Source organism: Caretta caretta, chromosome 1 (genome assembly GCF_965140235.1).
Source record: "Caretta caretta isolate rCarCar2 chromosome 1, rCarCar1.hap1, whole genome shotgun sequence".
Classification (NCBI taxonomy): domain Eukaryota; kingdom Metazoa; phylum Chordata; order Testudines; family Cheloniidae; genus Caretta; species Caretta caretta.
This window is the reverse complement of record NC_134206.1, coordinates 330,364,211-330,387,014: the sequence shown is the minus strand read 5'-3', so window position 1 is coordinate 330,387,014 and position 22,804 is coordinate 330,364,211. Positions and strand designations below refer to the sequence as shown.

The window sequence follows — 22,804 nt, the reverse complement described above, 5'->3', positions numbered from 1 at the left end:
GATTAATTATATTGTTTACATATTGTTGAAAATAAGGAAATATTAGAAAAAGTGCCAGAGAAAGTTACCTGGTATATTACATTAGATATAACAAGGCACGTATCTAACATGTGCACCAAAAATTTGGCTATTCAGAAGTCTCAGCTGCTCACACACTCCCCACCTCACCCAAAAAAGAGTGACGCCTCTTATGTAGATCTGAGTCTCCCCTCACCCCCAAAAAATCAGGTCTTCCTTCACCATCTTTTCTTCATGCTGTCTCCCAACTATTGCCTGCTTTAAAGTTCCAATTGCTTATGTTTATCTTTCTAGAAAGGGAGCAAAAAACTAACTATTTAGAGTCACTCCATTTCTCATATTTTCCTTTCACTCTCTTTTTTTCTGGAGGTATCTCTAGAGCCCTGTGTGCCTGTCTCTGCAAGCTATTTTACATCTGTACATCCAGTCTCCCAACTTCTCAGTTTTAAGTTTTTTCTCTTGGAATGAATAAAAGGTCAATTGGTAAAACCATTCCTCTTAATTATTAAAGTGTTCTTCCTTTTTACCTTTACAAATATAACCTTTAAATATCAATGTATAACAGACAACACTGTATGTAAGTTTGTGCATATACTGTACACAACCAAAAATAGCATTATAATAGCTTTTGTGTGCATTAGATACTACAGGATCGGGGGAAATATGACAAAGTAAATGTCTTTGTTAGTTTTGTAAATAGACAATTTAGGGGAAGCTCTAAAACATCCTCCCTTCAACATGCTTCTATTGCTATGACTATGCAGTCAGAACATTAGCTGCAGCCTAAAAGTCTTCATAATATTGCTGATTTACGGCTTGTCTACATTATCCGCTGGATCGACCGGCAGCGATCGATCCAGCGGGGATCGATTTATCGTGTCTACAGCCGAGCGCTCTCTCGTCGACTCCTGTATTCCACCAGGGCAAGAGGCTCAGGCGGAGTAGACGGGAGAGTGTCAGCCGTCAACTTACCGCAGATCTAAGTACATTGACTTCACCTACATATTCATGTAGCTGAAGTTGCGTAACTTAGATCAATTCCCCCTACCACCACCACCCCCAGTGCAGACCAGTCCGTAGACTCCTAAGTGCCTAAATCCCAAATGATGCATAGACTCCTAAATCAGTTAGGTGTTGTGATATTGAGTGCAACAATGCTTAAATAGCTTTAAAAATCTGAGCCATGGTGATTCAAAAAAGTTTACTATTACCTTTTTGAAGGCTTTCCTTACTTTTTCTGGATAATCTTTAAATAGCTTGGCTTCCATATTCCAAAGTTCTTTTGTTTTGCCAACAAGGCTTTGCTAAGAAGTTTCTTTTGTTTGTTTTTTGTTTGTTTCTTTTTTTTGAGCGGGTGGAAAAAATATATAATTTGAAGAGTTTCTAATACCCCATACTAAGGGAAGCATGGAAGAGGTTAACTATATGCACACTATAAAAACAAGGCACACACTCTTCACAGCCCAAACAGGAAAGAAGCAGCACTTGATTTACAACACTCAAAACAGTAAATTTGCCCCCTAAAGTTTGCAAAAATACATTCAAAGGTCAAAATATACCCCATTAAAACATACTTTCAACATTAATTTAATTATATACGTGTCTGAATCTCTGAAGTATATTATCTTGAGACCATGTAACAGTTGACTAGGTTAGGATTTCTGTTAAATATCACACGTGGTGTTGCTGTGATGCAAGACTTTTATTCAGTGTCCTAAGACAAATTGCTAGAACAAGGTGGAACAATTGCTGTGTAAATTACATTTTAACTTGCCTTTGGAATTATGTAAATTAATACTTGTTACACTTGCACAAAATCTATTTGTTCACGCAAAATATGGGCCATTAGAAATATCAAACGAGACAGGATTGGTCATTTAAGTATAAACTTTATAACTCTCTAAGCTCAAAACTGAGAAGGTGAACAGTACCTGCGGGTCCGTGGAGGCTTTGGTGGAGGAGAGTCTTGTTTCTCAAGATCTATAGAATTGACAGTTTTCTCTGTACTAGTTTCATTCTGTCAAAATAAATATATAAATAAATCCAACTATATTTTATTCGAAGTTGAAAGAATCATGATCACTAAAATTTAATACATTTCTACATGTTCCTGAAACAGAATGAGGACCCAAAACCAAAACTTGAAAAAAGCATGGGGTGACAATAGCAAGTTACTAAGCCACCTTACACTTGCTTCAGCTTCCAATTTAAGTATAAATTACATTTTATACATACATTTTATTTATAAAAGCACCTCTCCCCAAAAAAGCACTCTGAGGGAATTGAGCCAGGGAACTTTAAAGGACACTAACTTTAGAACCCACTTCTGAACATTTTTTTTTTAAACTTACCATTATTCAGTATTACGTATAACAAATCTCACATTCATCTGTCACTTCAGTAATGAAGTATTTTTCATACTATTTACTTTAAGTATTTGGCAGCACGGAATGGACAGTGAACCTCACTGTTTCCCTTGTACAATCAATTTTCTATTTGGGGGGAAATGTCTCTCTCAAACCACAGAGGGAAAACACAAATTGGAAAGGGGATTCAATAGGAGGGAGTAATATACAAGATAATGCATTTTCCCTAAAGTGACTAGTTTTCAAGTTAACAGTACCCCTTTGTATTTAAAAATAAAGTTGGAGATATTCTCCTGCCTTACACAGCAAGCCATTGCAGAAGGAAAATGGTCCCTCCCACTTTTTTTCTTTTTCTTTTTTTTTAAATAAATTTAGTATTCAGGTTAACTAACTAGAACTGCACCAGGTACAGAAAAATCCAATTAGTTTTCATGTACACAGTTACCTTAAACATGTGTATAACAATTCTGAAGGCAAGTTCAGAAGTTAACACTATTAAAAATGGAATACACAATATTTTTGAAAAAATATCTTCTTGGAGCTAACTTTTGCAAATTTTCTTTTAAAAAGACATTTCAAACAGACCTTGCCAGCATCCCAGAAACAAGTAATTTATTCCCAGAAACATGACATTAATTTCAACTGATATGCCTATCACTCCTAGCTCATCAGTCAGATGTGATCCAGGGCACATGTGACCTACTGTTGCCTTCTGACAGTGCGTGGCCTATATACACTAAATAGTCGACAGTCTTTTATAATGTGGTTGCCTGTCAACTAGAATACCTGACTTCTAAGCAGTATCTTTGGTACCAACCCCAGAAGAGAACACAAGGACTGACACTGGACAGAGCCTGTACCTCCACCCCTGGCAAGAGACTGAGCCATACTGGTGAGAACATTGGGAAGCTTGCATTTCCAAATTAAAGCTAAATCTAAATTAAAGCTAGTTCCATTAACTTCATCCTCTGACGAGAAGGGCAGATGGAGGTATTAAGAGAAAACCCTAGCCTTCCTAATCAAAGATTATTGGCCTCAACCAACCACTTGCCTGCTTTCTTAGACAGACGTTATTGCACTGTCCAGCAGTAGAGAAGTTTAAAGAAAAGAATCTGCTTCAAAACAGTAAGGACAAAGAATATTAGCCCACCAGCCTCTAGTCTAGCAACTGATTTAAAAACCAATAATATATTTATGAACCAATATGCTGGTTATTGAATGAGACAAAGATCTGGCCCAATGGCAATCCACTGCTACCTTGAAGATACTCCTCACTCTCCCCTATTGGGTAGGACTCTTGCCTACCAGAAGATAGTTATCAGCATTGCAGTGGTAAAACACCAGAAGGTTTTCACATGAGATGTTTGTGTGCCCCATTCTGGATTTGAGGAACAGCCTAAATCAGAATTCTAAAGGGAATGCAGAATTTACCTTCCTGATCAAAGAGATTTGCTACAGCAACAAGTATTCAGATTAAATCTAAATGGTGATAACAATTCAGAATTATTGGATGCTTTGTTAAAGTATTTTCATACTGAAGTTCAGGGAACAGATCTTTTCAGATCTCAGCCTAGGAACCGTAGTCAAAACACAAACAGTATAAATTTCCTTTGGGAAATGAATCCAACCACCAGTGTTTTATCTAGAGAAACTGAGCACTAAATGTAAACAAACCATTATTTAAATGGGTAACTTATTTAGCTAAACATCTAACAGAAGTCAGCTAGGATGAAGATTTGAGACCAACAGTGAAGACATGTTATATGATCTTCTTTGCTCTAGTCTAAGTAGACTGTATCTGTGTATTTGCTGCTATGTTTTAACTACATACAAAAAGCTACATTAAAAATGTTAAGGTTGCAAAGTCAAGCACACAAAAAGGTTAGAAAATGCAAGAATTAAGGTTGCCTGTGCAAACTTAATTCAGATCCCTTTTACAGACACAGGATATATGTCTAATTATATGATGACATACTATTTCCACAGAACCTCTGCCTTATTTTGCAAGACCTCTTCCTAGTTCAGCTGTAATCCACGCTTACAGTGTGGTTCTCTGCCCCTCCCCAGTGTCTGTACCACAGAGGTTTATGAATGTGCTCCTGACTTTGAGCTAGCAAACTTGTGTCTAAACTCAAGCAGCAGAGTTTCAAGATTTTAGAGCCAAGATTCCCAGGAGCACTACATTACAAGTAAACAATTTAAAGCTTCCTGATCAGGAATACAAAACAAGCTTCTTTTGAACCCCACAGTTCAAATATATAGTTTGATTCATAAGCTGCATGTGTTTGTTAAGGATTACTGAGTTTATTAAGTCTTTCCCAGTAGTCACTCTTTCATGGACCCTGTTGTAACAGACATTCCTTTTGTACTCATCATAAAGCACACTAGGAGCCATAGAACATCCTACAAGTTTGATATTTTAAGAAGTAATTTTAATTTCTCTTTTAAGTAGCAATTTATCTTTTAAACCAAAAGGTTAAAACAAACAAAGATACCAATATCACCAATAAGGTAAAGCCTCTGAAGAGCAATAAGCTTTCCACAGTGCCCCAAATGTCAAAAAATTATATCTGTCCAAATAGAAGAAGAAAATTCCAGAGGCGAGGCCTCTTACTGAGAATTGCCAAACACTAAAGAGGTGCGGTATCAGGTACCCAGGACTCAACAACACATAGTTTAAGTTTCTATAGCACTCTGAAAATGTAAGCTATTACATAATTGTATTATATCATTTTCACAGTAAGACATGCAAGAGAAACCCAAAGAGGAAATGGTAGGGTCATGTTATGACACATTTCAGAGTAACAACCGTGTTAGTCTGTATTCGCAAAAAGAAAAGGAGTACTTGTGGCACCTTAGAGACTAACCAATTTATTTGAGCATAAGCTTTTGCGAGCTACAGTGAGCTGTAGCTCACGAAAGCTTATGCTCAAATAAATTGGTTAGTCTCTAAGGTGCCACAAGTACTCCTTTTCTTGTTAGGACACAGGAGCCAATCTACTTAGTAGAACAGACCTTGCATTAGTGGCTAATGTTGATAAAACATGACAAAGGATTAAATCCCATGAACTTATTTTCCCAAGATTAGTGTCAATGAATTCAACAAGCAATTTTCTTAGAAATGTACTAGACTGAATGTAGCTGTATGCAATGAGCCCCTTTTCCTTTTTCTACATACAGTAAGATCTATGCCTCCTGAAACTCCTTCCCACTTGGGAGCCCATCCCTGGCAGCAATGACTCATTCGCAGATCTTGGAGGTATTTTGATAAATCATACGCTCCTTGGGAGGCATCAAACTGCATCAAATAGCAGTTTGTTTAAATTCCCCATGGGTAGATCTCCTTAGTCTCTCCTAAAAAAAGTAAGTCATTCTCCCTGCTGCATACTTAGATGACCTCTTACTGGCCGGTCAGTATTTGGCAACTGTGCCACTTGTAGATATCAAAGAAAACCCTGAAAAACAGCTCAGCCAAAACCCAAACCCTCATTGCATCCCCACCAGTAAGGCCAAAGTGGAGAGGAGCATGTTACTAAATGGTTGACAGTCGGATTGAGAATTTTGGTGGAAAGGGGTGAGGAGCCTTGGGCTCAAGTAATTTAAGACTCTCCGACCATTATGAAATCAGCTGTAGTCCAGTTTTCTGTGGATAGATTCTCTCAGAAAGAAAACCACCATTATAGTTGCATCTCTTGCTTGGAGTCCCTGCTTAGAGGCCAAGGATAGAATATATAAGTAGCCTTTCCTCAACTTGAGAGTTGGTCCATTCACAATAGGCTTGGATTCATTTTGATGGAGCAATATGTGGGGATTTGTAATAGTACCACCTTACCTTATCTGTTCAGTGGATTAAGAGATGTTGTTTCTTTGCTGCTAAATCGGCACTAAATTTCTTTAATAGAATATTGGCTTAAAAATCTACTAAAAAAGAATTTCAGTTTTATTCATGAGGGCCCAGACATTTCAAGAGGGGTTTTACCTTATCTTGCCTGTCCTGAACTAGGCAATTTGTATTGCAGCAGCACCCAAAGACCACAAATCCCATTGTGACAGGTTCTGTTCAAACAGACAGTCCCTTGACTCCCGAGTTTGGTGCTTCTCCTGGTTTTAGGCTCTCCTTTACATCAGCTTCCTAGTAGCATTTCTTTAAATATAAGCCCTCAATACCCATCCCTTTGACAAAGCGCTCAAGCTGGTACCTCTATCCCCATTCAGTACCATTGGGGACACAAGTGCATTTCTCTTCTTTGGGATGTGCTGCCATCAACTACCCCCAATAACTGGCTCCCAATTATATTATTTTCAAGCACAAAATAAAGTTAAACACAATAAACATGTTAAATACTATGCAAATCCAACTTAGATAGAATAAATCTTCTTGTTGCTATTTTTTAATTAAAGATTAAAACATCTTAAATCTTAGTATCTGTATTACTTCCAGCACTCAGTCTACCAGGTTTCAGTCTCTTCTTCATAGTTCTCTTCCCAGTCTTCGGTGTTCAAAGATATTTTCTTTTTACCATTTCTGACCTATATGTTCATACATATTGTGATGCTGTATGGAATATGCGGGACACTTCATAATATTGTTGATACCAATATTATAAAATTTCAAGAAATCTAACCAAATATGCCACGTAAAAATGTTATAAATGGCCAAGTATGATCATCTTGTTTATATATTTGCATCACCTTTGTATTATGAGTTATAAATATGTATAGTATATCTGTATTTCAAAACTTTTGCTGTGTTTCTGGGTGACGCTCCCAGGCAGATTGGCATCAGCACTGCCTAGCCTGTTCGATGGCCTATCAAGGGTCATCAGCTGTATAATGAAACTATTGAAAGGAGTCAGGGGATACCTTATCACTCAACAGGACTTGTAGGGGCATACCTGTGAACAGAACTCTATGGCTTTTCCATGCCCATGTACTGTGAAGCTTGTGTTTGGGACACAGGAAGTACAAGCCACATGGCAAAAGGAATATAAAGAGCAGCTACATCATCTCCATTTTGTCTTCAACCCTGCTTCTTACCTCTGAAGTGACTTTCCTACAAACTGAAGCTCTGAACAAAGGACTGAATGACCCATCCAAGCTGTGGATGTGTTTCAGAAGGACTTTCAAGCCAACAAACTCACCAATATTGCTAAGAACCTGATATATGGACTTTGAAGACTGTATGTATTTGATTGCTTTACCATTTAACATATCTCCTCTTGTTTCTTTTATAATAAACCTTTAGTTTTAGACACTAAAGGATTGGCTGGCAGCATGATATTTTGGGTAATATCCAACCTAATATTGACCCGGCAATGTGGCTGACCTTTGGAGTTCAAAAGAACATTTTCTATATGTGAGCAGAGTTTTTTAAATAAAGTCTCATTGCCCTGGACCTATATGCTGATTGAGAGCCAGAGAACTAGAATGCAATAAAGGGGGTTGTGTGATTTCCTTTTTAGCTTCTTGATAACTAGTGTGGGGGATCAGGAGCACAGTTTGTGACTGGTTGAAGAGTTTAACTTCAGTGTTAACCACCAGTTTTGGGAGTGTCTGCTCTCCCTTTTGCACCCTGCCCTGCCCTTTGCATTTCCAGCGAGAGCTGCCCTAGGGACAGCGGGTCACATTGAGTCATACCTTTAAACATTTTTAATACACATTACTTTTTTTCTTTCTTTTAAATTAAAGGGATACTCGGATTTTTAAAAATTGACTAAATTTAAAATAAGTCAAGTTTCTAACTGAACATCTATTAAAAAGCACATGCATATATTTAAAAATGTATTCACCTGCTGTTTATCATAAAATCATAGGACTGGAAAGAGATTATCTAGTCAGCGGTTTTCAAACTTTTTTTCTGCTACCCAGCTGAAGAAAACTGTTGATGCCCATGACCCAACAGAGCTGGGGATGAGATTTTGGGGTGTGGGAGGGGCTCAGGGCTGGGAATGAGGGGGTTCAGGCTGTGGGAGGGGGCCAGGGATTAGGAGTTTCTGGTGCAGGAAGGGGCTCCGGGTTTGGGGAGCTCAGGGCTGGGGATTGGGGTATGGGCTTACCTCGTGCATCTCCCGGTCAGCGGTGCAGCAGGGGTGCTAAGGTAGGCTTCCTGCCTGTCCTGGCACGATGGACAGTGCTGCATCCCGGAAGCGGCCAGCAGCAGGTCTGGCTCCTAGGCAGAGACACGCAAGTGGCTCTGCGCAGCTCTTGCCTGGAGGCACCGCCCCCCACCCTCAACTCCTATGGGTCACGAACCGGCCAATGGTAGTGCGAAGCCGGTGCTCGGGGCGGGGGCAGGGTGCAGAGCCCTGTGGCCCTCCTGCCTAGGAGCCGGATCTGCTGCTGGCCACTTCCGAGGTACAGCGCAGTGTCAGAACAGGTAGGGACTAGCCTCCTTAGCTGGGCAGCACTGCTGATAGGACTTTTAACAGCCTGGTCAGCAGTGCTGACCAGAGCCGCCGCGAGCCAGTACCTTACATTCCACAACCTAGTACTGCAGTTTGAAAACCACTGATCTAGTCCAGTCCCCTGCACTCATGGCAGGACTAATGAAGAGTCTTTCCAGCAGAGTGGCGGTGGTAGGTCCAAAGGAACACCAATCATGTTCACATCTACCCCCTCATCCCTTTTTTCTGTGCTCACACCTCCCTGCTGCCATTTCCAGTTTAATTTTTACTGCTGATGTTACTGGTGAACACTTTTCCACAGCCTGGGGAAGGGCATGCACATATGCTACTGTAGAGCAGGGCATGCGATAGAAAGTGCAGCTGCCCAATAAAACAGTAAAACTGACGCTGCACAGTCTTGTCTAGTGAAAAAATGAACTATTGGGGGAGGGGGAGGAGGGAGTTTTCCTCTTAGTAATAGTAATCTTAGATGTTAAAAGTAGGTACAATTTCATTCAGATTAATGTAATTTCTATTCAACAGCTCTTAATTAGGAAGACTTAGACCCTGTTTATGTATGCAGTACCTCAAATGTGTTACAGATGCAACTATAATATAAATAAATTTAGGAGTCTTCAGTTTAACCAGATCCTTTAAGTACTGGTATTCAAAATTAATGGAATGTCATATCCTTAGCAGGTGAAAGAAAGTGATACTGGGCTGGCACAAAAGTTTTTGTAATACAATTAGAGCTTTTCTTCTATACGTTTATCTGGTTCTCTTCCCTACATTTCCCTAAAATCTCAGAAAATGATATATTAGTATTTAAAATATCTCTCTAGGATGACTATTCATTTCCCTGGCTGAACTGATAGATTCAGAATTATCCACAGATACAAATTCCTTATTGCTAGATGTCAGTATGATCCTCAGACAGTAACTCATTATCACACAATCCCAATGTAATGAATCAAAGAATTTAGCCCAATTGACTAAACATCAGAACATTCACGCACCCCTTTGCTTACATGTCTCCTGCTTCTATGCACATTCACACACCATGCAAATACTACAGTGACCCTTGTGTATGAGAAGGCAATAAAGCTTTACGGCTGCCCTACATTTCTATACTCCAGCTGCTAGGACAACAAGAGGTGAAAGGAGAATTTCATCAGATGCTGAGAACATTGTTTCCATGACACTGCTAGGTATCTTCCCAGTTTCATCGGAAGCATTTCAAATCTGCACAGGAATATAATGACACACCAGAAGCACCTATGCTACACTGTAGGTACTTTTATATTAAGAGACACAATTCAGGCATAATTAAGAACAATGAACCCAAACCAAAACAGCTCAAAGCCAACATTACAAGACAAACTCGTAAAAATTCAAAAATGTACCCAAACTAACAAATTTTTATTACCTGCCAGTTTTCCTGAGACATGGCCAGAGCAGACCAGGTTTGTTTCTCCTTAAGGATGTCACTCAAGCAGTAAACACCCATAACACACACCCCAACCCCATCCTCGCTAGGGCACTGGATCCCCAAGTAATGTATTCTAAAAATGAAAGATTGATGGTCATCTTATCCTACCCCTCCTTCCTACACTATAACAGGTGTTACCTGAGTGGATGGATGTACTGTGCTGGAAAATAAGTATAAGATATGAAATTTATTTTTCAAGTTTGTTCCCACAAACAGTGCAGATCCACGATTGTCCCAAGAGGGGCCAGCTATGATCAGGTAGATATGACAAGTGGAAGACTGGAAAAGAAGGTGGGGAAGATTTACATGAAGGGATGGAGAGAATAGATCTAACTCAATGGGCAACTAATTGCAGGGGGCAGGGGGTTTGAAAAGGCAGAGTCAGCAGTCCTGCTTGAAGCACCCTCTAGCCAAATATTTCATCAGCCAAGGAAGTTAGAACTACACAGCACTTCTTGACATCAGGTGGCTGCTCTGGCTAATTCAATTAGACTTCTCCCTCAGCCCAAGAAATAGCAACTACTCTAATGGAGTGAGCATGAAGTTTGACTGGACAAGAGAAACCACCTTCATGTGGAAATGGATTTTATGGGAAATTACATACCTAGCAGCTCTGCTCCTGAAAAGGATCCTTTAACAATACAAAGAGTTGCATTTCCTCCATTCTTGTACAGGAGGCTTAGGGTGACCATATTTCCCTATGCTAATACGGGACACCTGGTAAAATTACTCTTATTCAAACGAGTTCAATGGCAGTAACTCGAACTGTGCAGTACAAACATTCAAACTAACATCAAGTTAACTGAACCCCATTAAAAAAATACTATGTAGTTGATTTTTTTTATTTACCTTATCTTTAAGGCTTTCGGGTCCACATGGGGAGGGATGACACACACACCCTTACCCCCCTACACACACACTCTCATACACCTCTCTCACACGGAGGTGTGTGTGACCGACCTACTTGACCCTCCCTCCCAGCACTCTCCACCCTTCATGCCTGGTTGGGCACCCAGGACTCACCTGCCTCTCCTGGTACCATCTCTTCCTGAGGCAACATGTGGTGGGCATGCAGGGTCACATTCCTCCCCCCGCCCCAGATTTATGCCAGGGTTCACACCAGAATATGGCCAGCAGGAGCCTTTTAGCACTGCACGGGAGAGAAGGGAAGCGAAGTGAGCTGCTTCCGGCTCCAGGGGGTGGGGGAAGGGATGACCTGGCCCCACCTTTGCAGAACTCATCTCCCCCGCCCCCCATGTGGCTAGAAGCAGCTTGCCCCTTCCTGTCCGCTGCTAGCCACCTACATAACCAAGCCACCTCCCAGCTACAGCATGGGCAGGAAGGGGTTAAACTCTAAGGCTGCATTGCCCATTGGAGCCGAGGGAACCTGACTGCAGGGGCCTTAGCAAACCTGGCCAGAGAGGTGGCTCAGCAGGGAAAGGTGCCTAGGAAATAGAGCAGCCCCACACTTCCTGGGGGCAGGATCCAGGGGAGACAGAAAATACAGGACAATTTGCCCATTTTAAAGAAAAAGTCAGGACACCTGCGGGAGGGCTAAAATAAGGGACTGTCCCTTTAAAAACAGGACATCTGTTCACCCTACATCAAGGGAATAGTGCAGGATCTCAATCTGCCCCATGTTAGGGCAGAGGTTACAGAGGGAGATCTCCTTGTTAAGGTAAAAAAGTGACCAACTTTGGGAGAAAACCAAGACAACTATTATATCCTTGTGGAAAATGAATAGGGAGTCAGATTAGAACTGCTAACTAACAGCCATGGGAAAAGAAATTTCAAAAAACATGTAAAGAAGAAATTAATTTTAGTGACTCAAGTAAGTCAGAGAGGGTTTATAGACCAAGTACAGGCTACAGGGAGAGACTAGTTGATTTAACTGGATGAGGCAGAAGACTGCCTTAAAGAAACTTATCAACATAGGCTGAGCCCATACTGGCTATGTCGTTGAGCACACTAAGAACAAATGCCTGTACACAAAGGGCATTATATTAGAAGACCCTTCTCAAAACCCTCCTGAAGAAACTCAAACTGCAGTATGCTTTGAGACCTGTTTGGTTCTGCACCAGCAAGAAAACACTGACCTAGAGACAGATGGGACTGCAGATGTGTAATTTTTTTTTTATGATTAACAACTTTATATGATTCAGAACTGGATTGTACATCGTTTATGTAACCATATGTTCCTACCATTACTATCCTCATCCCTCACTATTCCCTCCTTCTGTTTATTGGATCTTATCCAATTAGACTAAGCTCTAAAGTCAGGAACCATAACTTTTGATTAATTTGTACAGCACCTAACACACACACACACACAATCCCTCCCTCCCTGATCAGTAAGTGCTACTAAGTTTTATAATGTATAGGTATATAAACAGTAAGTTAACAGAATGACAAGTCCTTTTTCCAGGAAGGAAAATGTTGGAGAGACTTTCAAGAAGGCCCAACCTTAAAAAGCCAGATCCCTAAGCCTGAACATGGCCGGGATGCTGTTGTGCAACAGGTCCAAACTTTGAGAGAATTTCATGTTGACATCTGAGAACCAAGCCCTCTGGAGTAATAAGGATCAAATACAACCTTTGCTTTCTACATCTTCTACTCATTTGAGAATTACTGAAGAGGTGGAAACACATAAGCCTCAGTTTTTTCCAGTTGCATGAGAAGTCATCTAGGGTCTGGTATGATGTGTACCCCATCACTGTGCAGTAGTCCACTCTCCAGTATAGATTTAAATTCTTAATTAGTCTGTGCGCTAATCCGGCTCAGAACATATGCAGGATTTGATGCACTCCCCTCAACAAGGCTTAACTCAACGACCCTCTGGTGCTTCATACTACAGTTGTTTTACTTGACCTTATGCATAGTTGTGAAAGTACACATGCAGCAAGTTAAGTAAGGCCAGGAAGACTGCCCTGAGCTCCAAAATATTGTTGTGCAATCCTCTTTCTGGCTGGCCAACTCTGGAAGTGTGGGCTCCCCAGCCTATAAGGCTGACATCCATGCTTATGTATGTATAGGGTGTGTATATAAATTCTGAACATGGTGTTCCTGTTCATTCACCAGAGGAGAATTTGACTGATGAGTGGCTCAAGTCCTCCCTTTTCCAAGTCCTCCCTTGTTGACAGTATGAACTGTAAGAGTTGCTACTTAAAGTTTCAGGAATGAAAACTTCATCCATGCTACCAGGTCTTGGCATAACATTGGCATGCTTAGAAATGACACACACAACCAGTTGGGGAAGACTTGCCAACTCAGGAAGAGAGCAAGTGTTACCAGTTTCTGAATCCTTTCCTGAGATGGGGAGTTTCTGTCATTCCAAGTGTCTAGGTCAATTCCCAAGTGGGCAATTTTCTGAGATGGGAATCAGGGAACTATGAACTCCAAGTGAGCCAAATATTTTCAGGCATATTTCAATCAGAGCAGAGGTTTTCAAAATGTGGGGTGCACCCCCTGTGGGGCATGACAAGGTTATCAGGGAGGTGTGAAGACCTGACTGGTACTGGGAAGAACCTGGTGTTAAAGAAAATTAAAAAAAAAAAAAAAAAAATCTGGTGTGTCGGGTTGCAGCACCATTCAGATTTGGCCTTCTCATCACGGCCCAGCCCTGCAGGACACAAAAGCTGCTGCTACCTGAGGTGAGCGCGCTCTCCAGGCCCGCCCATCCTGACTTTCCCTCCTTACTGGACCACAAAAATATTTAAGACAAACAAGATCAAGGACTGAAAGCACAGTAAAACTTAAAACTGCAAGTAAAAGCTATAACTTTAATTGAAAGCCCATACGTCAAAGAAAAACATACCACTCCATCAGAAATCTTCCAGTCTGTGCGACTCTCATATTTCTGTAGTTGCTTTTCAAACAGTTGTGCTATGGCTCGATGGACAAGTTCATACTGCTCCTATTGTATGCATGTTAAAAATGATTAATGTACAAGATGCTTTAAAAAGTACATACCACAAAGTCCAAGTCTACACTACAGAAAAGTATACCTTGGTCTGCACTGCAGAATGCCTTTGTGTCCTCATTTCTTGTATTAAATTAAATACATTGAACTCTTCTGGTATTTTCTGAAATATAAGGCAAAGTTATGTTATTTTCTATAAAAGTCAATACGGTATATTGTCAGCATAGTGATTTAAAATGTGGCAGACCAATTTTTAAAGTTACCACTACAGCATGCCTTACTGCTTTTATAGAAAGCTGACCCATTCCCTCCATGTAAGTTAATCTTATCAAAGTCATTTAGAGCAACAGTTCTTTCAGAACTGGTATTTATAACTGTTTCACTGGTAGTGCAGATCACACAAATATTTTTAAGATCAATTCTAAAAGTGTGACAGACTTGGCAGAAGCAATAATGTCTGACATACTGACATTATGGCGACCCATCAGCATGTCTCTTTGCTTCAAAATGAACCTAAAAACCACAAAGTGAAATATAAACGCAGACAACTTGAAATTTCAAACGCAGAGAGTTTAAGAAGCTATAAAAAAATCATTGCAGAAGAAACAAGGAGTAAACATACTTTGCAGTATATTTATAGATTTTGAAACTTTGATCTTTGGAAATAATTTGAAAATCAGCACTTCAGATAAGCATTCAGGTCAATATACTCAGAACTATGTACTATTTAAATTTACAGTTTGACATTTTACCTTGAGATGCTTCCATTCTGAGACTGGGTAGGTTTTGGTTGTTTTGTTGATATAGGAAAGTGCTTCCATAAGTAACCTAAAGCCAATGTTTAATATACAGTAACACCTCGCTTAACGTTGTAGTTATGTTCAAGAAAAATGCTACTTTAAGCAAAACGATACTAAACTAATCCAATTTCCCCATAAGAATTCATGTAAAAAGGGGGTGGGCTTTAGGTTCCACGGAAAGACTAGATAGATATACTGTGTATATGTATGTGTATGTATAAGTTTTAAACCAACAATTTAATACTGTACACTGAAATGATGATTGTGAAGCTTGGCTGAGGTGGCAGAGTCAGAAAGTGGAAGAGGATGGGATATTTCCCAGGGAATGCCTTACTGCTAAATAATGAACTAGCACTGGCTGAGCCCTCAAGGGTTAACACATTGTCATTAATATAGTCTCACACTCAACAAGGCAGCACGAATGGAGGAAGGGGAGAAGCATGGCAGAGAGAGACAGAGAGACACACCATGTGTGAGAGAGAGACGCGCATTGCCCCTTTAAGTACGCTGACCCCACTCTAAGTATACTGCCTTTTTAAGTAGATCAGCAAGTTAAGAAAGCTCCCTCCATCCTGAGCCCAGTTGTGTCCCTGCCCTGCTCTGTGGAGATGGGGTAAAGGAGCGGGGTTTGAGGGGGACACCCGGACATTAGTTCCTCCCGCCATCCCCCGCATAGCAAGCAGGCGGCTCCCAGGAGCAGTTCCAAGGCAGAGGGCAGGAGCAGCACAGGACAGTGGGGGGAGGGACAGCTGAACTGCTTGTCAATTGATAGCCTACTGGGCAGTTGCCACACAGGGAACTGAGGGAAGCTGATGGGGGGAGAGGCTGCTGCCAGTCCACCCTGGTTTCAAGCCCCCACCAGCTAGCTCCAATGGGCTGCTCTTTCTGCAACCAGTGGACAAGGCAGGTGGCTGCCAAACAACATTATAAGGGAGCATTGCGCAACGGTAAACAAGCACGTTCCCTAATTCATCAGCAACATAACAAAACGTTAACCGGGACGACTAAGTGAGGAGTTACTGTACTTCAAAAATTTGAACATTTGATATTTCTGATTTTGTTACTCCTCAGCAGGTTGGAAGCTTAATTTTAATCACTGGTATAAAATATGATCTAATTCTACAGTAAATTTTATTCCTATAAATCTTCCTTACCCCAGCTTTTAGCAAATTCCATGTATAATCTATGGCACAGATGGCTCCTGTTCTTCCACACCCTGCACTAGGGACATAAACAACAGTTACTCGACAGTTCTTTTAACAATGATTTAAGTTACCTTGTGTAAGTTTTATAGAGTTACTATTTTCATATTTACAGAATCAAGGTAAAATATCACTACCTACTTAAAAATATGTCAGTCCTCAAATACCTTTTGTCAGCCAGCTCTTAATGTAGTTAATGTAAAGTACATGTAGTTTCATGTTTTCATAGCCAACAGGCATCAGCATTTCAGATATGAAGAAATGCTTTAATAAAGTGTGTTGAAGCATTTTTGCCTATTCTATATACTACAGAGAATAGTAACTGGTCTAACAGTTCAAGCATTATAGAATGGCTACATAAAGGAAGAGACAATAGAAAAGTGTAAAATGTAAAGTTTTCATTTTCTTGATAACCTGGTAAAACACAATATGGGTTACTTCTCAATTTATATAACTAACAATCTTTAAAGTGTCAAAATCTTTCTCCTTTGCAAAGTGATGAAAAATGGAATCAAATGTCCACATTTATTCTGTCTCAAATGATTTCTGTAGCAAATGTGTCCAGTTTATAAATAAAGAGATTTATTTTACACTATCAGCTCAAAACGCAATCTTTGATTCCTTCCTTCCCATGCTTCATAACTAATAATTAAGTTTCTACAGAATAACCTATCCCTCAATGCCTGTGCATTTCCATTGTCTTGTATAAGTGTATATAGGTGCAACTGGTTGAAACTTAGTTAATAATTCTGTTGATGCTCAAGAAGTAGAATCCATTTAACTTTTTCTTAGCACTAAACAGGACTAAAAACCAGTTAAAAACTCTGTCAACTAATGTCAGCTGATATGACTGAATACACAAGGACAGCACATCTTTTGAGTAAAAGGGTATGTTCTTTCCATAGTCATCTTTTCATAGTAGAACCACACTTTAAAACCAGAAAGTATCCCTAAAAGGTTTACAGACTTAACCCTTCCTATATAATTTTTTATGTATAATCACTCATTAACACTAAACATGCCTTTGGTTGTGATCAAACCATTACTTGCAGAAATAGTTACATTTATAGTGAAGTCATTAGTGTTGACTAATCAAAGGTCATATCCATACTCAGGGTCAATTCTCTTCCAACCTATGAAAAAGTGATTGGAATTCGTATTTGAGAGAGAAAACAAAAAGCATACAAAAATGTATTATAGTGTAATGACCACTGACAGAAGTTTTAAAGTAAAAAAAATACTAGAGCTTGTTACTGCGGCTTTTAGTAGCATTTTCATTAAAATGAAGAGTATTAAAGGGAAATCCAAATCATATAGGTTTAATATAATCATAACTTGGTAGGTATTTAAACACATACCCTTTAGATGTTGCAAGAATAGTTTAAATTTTGTGGGTCAACAAAATAGATGCTCGAGTCCTCCTGCAGGTTCTGCAACAGCAGCAAAGTACTGCTCTGGTCTATGATAAAGGGTTTCAGTTTTGTTTTGTTTTTTGTCAGGGGAAGGGAAATTTCCACACCCTCTTGGGAAGTTCAGATGTTTGGAAAGGTGATTTTACCTTTGCTTTTTTTAAGTATAGTCATTGCTACTTTGGCATTTATTCTTTTAAGGAAAAGAAGTGACAATTGCATAAGCCTCAATTTTATATTATTCTTAATCCTGCTATAGATTCAGAAGTCATTCGTCAGAGCACCCTAGAAATACTAGAATTAATAGATGTTCTAAACGGAGAATACAGTAGGCTCATCAACAAGGAAAGAAACCTTCTGGAATTTAAGAACAGTAAATCTTATTTAATACACAAATAGATTTGACATTTGCACGGGGTGTTTATTTTATATATCAGCACAGTGGCTAAGAAAATTAATAATTTGAGAATTAACGGCATTGCAGTGTTTGTTGTTTCTAATCTATAGCGTGTTATGAAAATATATAGGCACATTCTTAACATGGTTTTAGTACTCAACTAATATTTTTATCATTTTCATTACTATACTGCTATATATTTCTCTCTTTGGCTGTATTTTTGTTTTTGCAATGCTATCATGAAGCAAAATTCAGTCTATAACAAGTTCTGTGTTTTAGTCTAAACTGGAAATGTAGTTTTAACATGTATTTCATTAAACAATTGCAAAGGTGCGCGCTTTTGAGAGACTTTTGATGTCTGCACTGGTAGCTTGCCAGAAATCCAATGACTGCACTTGATTTGCATATGGATGTATATAAGTTAACAAATGCATACAGGCCTGTTATTTTTTAGAATTTTCATCTTCCTTAATATAGCCACAGAAGTTGTGTATTTGTTAAGCATACCGGCAATGAAAACCAGCAGCAGATTAATTTCCCATATTTATAGAATTTAGAGATGAAAGACCCATTAGGCATCTTGTCCATAAGACGTATTCTAATACTCCACCCATTCTAGTTCTGAAATGTCCTTAGAAACAGCTTCCACTGCTTTGTCCTCAGTCCTTCACTTGAAGAGGAGAGGGCAGCCAGGGGTTACATTTTAAAACTACTGAGTGTACAGTTAGCCTTTGGGTCACTTGTTAAAGTATACATAATCCATAACGCTGAGTAGAAAAAACAGTTACCTACCTTCTGTAACTATTGTTCAAGATGTGTTGCTCGTGTCCATTCCATTCTAGGTGTGCGCGCCCATATGCGCAGCCGGAGATTTTTGCTTTAGTGGTATCTGTAGGGTAGGCTATAGCGTCCTTTTGAGTGCTGCGCCTATGCGTCGGTATATTAGGCACCGCTAGCCCAATGCCCTCTCAGTTCCTTTTTGCTGGCAACTCCAACAGAGGTGCAGGAGGATGGGTAATGGAATGAACATGAGCAACACATCTTGAAGAACAGTTATGAAAGGTAGGTAACTGTTTTTTCTTCCAGTGCTTACTCATGTCTATTCCATTCTAGGTGACTCACAAGCCATATCCCTGGTGGCGGGCTCAGAGTTCACGGTCATGAGTCTTGCAACACTGCTTTGCCAAAGCCAGCACTGTCTCGGGTTTGCTCAGTGAACGCATAATGAGATGTAAACACGTGGACAGACAACCAGGTCGTGTCCCTACAGATATCCTGAATTGGCACCTGGGCCAGGAAGGCTGCCGACGCGCAGTCACAGCCGCTGGTGGAGCCACCTTTGCCAGTCATCGTAGTAATGGATGCAGGCTGTGATCTAGGATGAATCCTCTGCACTGACACTGGAAAACCTTTCATCCTATCCGCCACCGCAACAAACAACTGTGTTGACTTACGAAATGGCTTTAAGGCTCAAAGCCTGAAGTAGAAGAATCGCTAGCCCTTGCAAGGCAAGGGAAAGGCGCTCTGACAAACCACCACGGGCACTAAGAAGGAACCAAGAAGGCGTAGGGCCAGTGGCGCCTAATATACTGACACATGGGCACAGCACTGAAGATGGTGCTGTAGCTGACCCTACGGATAATGCCAAGGCAAAAATCTCCGACCGTCGTGCAAATGGGCACGCACACGCACCTAAAATGGAATCAACGTGAGCAAGCACTTGAAGAAGAAAGAGGTTCTTTTTACCAATGAGCTAGAAGAGGAACTTTTCAAAATTAACACATGTAAGTCTTGTACCAAACATACAACTTTAAAAAATATTAAGAAATATATTTGGTACCTGCAGTGTATACAAATAGGCACATCTTCATGCTCCTGGTATTCTCTCATAAAGCTGATCATGTCCAGAATAGAATCAAAAGACGATGGAACATCATGGTCAGGCCAGTTCACGTAATGAAACTGATATACCCTACGAGTTTCCTAAGGAAAAAAATTTAAATCAAACACACATTGAAGAATTTTGTATAAATGTATGATCATTTTCTGCATGATTTATTTTCCTGATCAAAGACTTTCACTGCAAAGACAACAGATGCTGCATTTAGCCAAAGTGAAGTAAGTTTGAGCAAGGACAGCACAAGTGGATGAAACAGATTTTGCATTGGGGTTGATATGGAAATAAAGATCTCCAATTTTATTACAAACAAACCATGGACTCCAGTGTTTTTTGTATAAAGTAAAACTCGTAATCTGAAATTATATTAAGTAAAAAGTAAGCATTCACTAACAAATTTGTTTAAGCCAATGGTTTTCAACCTTTTTTCATTTGAAAACCCCTAACATTTTTTGCATGGATGTGCAGTCTGCAGAACCCCAGGTTTCTGTGGACTACAGGTTGAAAACCACTGGTTTAAGCCCAGGGAGAAGGCTGAAAAGAGGGGCTATAGGAAAAGAGAACTCAGATGTGCAGACCTCATCTTTTTACTTTTGTTGGACCCACAAAAGGAACAGAGCGAGAGAGATTCTGTCTTGTACATCATTAACTGAACATATTAAATTCTAATTGTTTACACCTGTGTAAGTCCATTGAAGACAACAGGCTTGCATATATGTCAGTAAGGACCTAATTTGGCCCGCAAAACCTTTATGAACTGTGTAGATGTGCAAAGAACGATAGATCCAGAGTGACATTCAGATCCCAGGAAGAGTTTGCAGGACTGGCAGAAAAATAACTTGTAAACTTATGCTTTTGATAAGTATTTTTTAGAACAGATCCAAACTAGCAGACTTCTGGAAAAACTGCAAAAAAGTAGTGCATACGATGTTCCAACAGCATTTCACAGAAGTAGATGAGAAAGAGGTTTTCATTTCATTTGTTCAAGCTCATCTACAGACTGCAGATACCAGTTTTCTTCCTTTGCTGAACTGAGTGTACCATTATGAGATAAAAGGGCAAGTTTACATCTAATAATGAAGACTGCTTAATTAGTGTAACTAATTGATTTTTTGAAAAAGGAGAATTAGATGCTCATGACGAGAAAAAAATACCTTTATTGACAGAGCAGGTTATTGACAGAGCAGATCCAGCTTCCCCAAAATAACCTGTCAATGTGTCTCAATTATTTTGTTTTAGAGGGACCAACTCTATGGGTGAGGAGTTGATTCACTTTTTAAACCTATCTTTGGCTTTACTGCCAAGATGGTAAACAAAGTGAAATTGTGACAGTTTTTGTTACTAGTGTTGTTTTTGTTATTGTAATATAGTGGACAGGTGTCCTATAGGAACTTAACTGGGACTGCAGACTTCATAGGTCAAACGGTTGGATGCTAACTGGGACACAAGATAAAAATTATCAACAATAAACCTGAATTATCCAGTCCCCTCTACATTTCTTTAAAAATTCCTTAAATGTAGCAATGCACTGAGTGCACCCAAAAACAACTGTAAGGAACAATTCATCACACATATAACACAATATATTCAAAGTCCCTCTGAGCTTATTTAGTGCTGGTAGTCAAAAGATATCGCTAAAATCAGAGAATTTAGAATGTTTTATAGATTGTCATGTCTTCCTGCGGCTTGAAGAACAAAATAAACTGATACAACTGTACACCCTAGTCTGTGTAAGCTTTTTTCTGAACAATAACTATCTGCAATGGTTGAGATCTGCGTTATTTTTAGGGACAGGAAATGCCTCTAAGTGAGAAAATCTGACCAAGCAGAAGACAGTAGCTTGTAACAGTCATTTAGTAACAGTGGTGGCCACTACAAACCCCAGGCTGGATAATCACCTATGTTACCAACATTGTTTTAGGCTAGTTATGTTAATGAAATCTGTATTATTGCCAGCCACCTCACAGGAGCATAAATGGGCTTTCCCAACTCTTTATTCTGAACTACAAATTAGCCCTCTTTTTAAGAGGTATAACTCTGCAAAAAGGATCAAGTCCTGCATTTTTTTAAACAGTTTTTTTGGAAGTGAGCTTGATTTCCTTTAGCAAAAAAGACAAAACTTCCAATACTTGTTACCATGACCTGTTCTGAATTTTAAACATTATTTAACCCTTATTTTTTCATAGAATTACTCTGTGTGCGTGCGCACACACACGAATTCTCAAACTATTCCTGGAACTTTAACATTTTACAATAATTAAATTCTCTTCCTGTCAGACATTTTGTTCAAGAGAAGGTTACTCATCCTGTGCAGTAACTGAGGTTCTTTGAGATGTTTGTTCCTATGGGTGCTCCACTTTTAGGTGTGGCATTGCCTCCTGCACCTGGGATCGGATATCTTCATCAGCAGTGCCCATGAGACCACACACGCAGATCACCCCCCGCTCTCCCAGAGCTATGCGTGGGACATACATATAGTGCTTTGCGGTCCGACCGCCCTCAGGTTCCTTCTCTGCCACAGAGCTGGGGGTTTTTTGGGGGGGGGCTCCGAAGCAGAGGGAAGGAGGGTGGGTAGTGAAGCACCCATAGGGATGCACTTCTTGAAGAGCCTCAGTTATGCACATTGTGAGTAACCTTCTCTTCTTTGAGTGATGTCCGTACGAGTGCGCCACTTGTAGGTGATTAGAAAGCGTCGACTTGGTGGGAGACACACCAGTATTGAAATCTTGTCCATTTGTGAACGTAAGTGCGTCTAGTTGTGTCATGCCTGCTATTTAAACATATCAGTTTGACTCTGTCCAAACCATGGAGGAGCCAGGCTTTGAGATGGAGCATCTGTGGATTGGGATGGAGGATGTGTCCTGCAAAAGGAGCAGTGGCATTGGATGGAGAGAGATCAATTGGCACACCATCATGTAGAAGAG

The 22,804-nt window shown here is 39.9% G+C and overlaps 1 protein-coding gene across 3 annotated transcripts in view; it reads right to left on the bottom strand.

Annotated features, from left to right (window-relative positions):
- Positions 1–22,804, bottom strand: part of PTPN12 (protein tyrosine phosphatase non-receptor type 12) — a 147,507-nt gene that overhangs the window by 38,151 nt on the left and 86,552 nt on the right. For all 3 annotated transcript variants that reach the window (XM_048836452.2, XM_048836451.2, XM_048836450.2), the window contains exons 8-12: positions 19,824–19,966; positions 16,130–16,196; positions 14,261–14,338; positions 14,071–14,169; positions 1,950–2,035 (exon numbers count right to left, since the gene is read on the bottom strand). In XM_048836452.2, the coding sequence (XP_048692409.1) occupies positions 1,950–2,035; positions 14,071–14,169; positions 14,261–14,338; positions 16,130–16,196; positions 19,824–19,966 (473 nt within the window). The remainder of the gene's footprint in view (positions 1–1,949; positions 2,036–14,070; positions 14,170–14,260; positions 14,339–16,129; positions 16,197–19,823; positions 19,967–22,804) is intronic.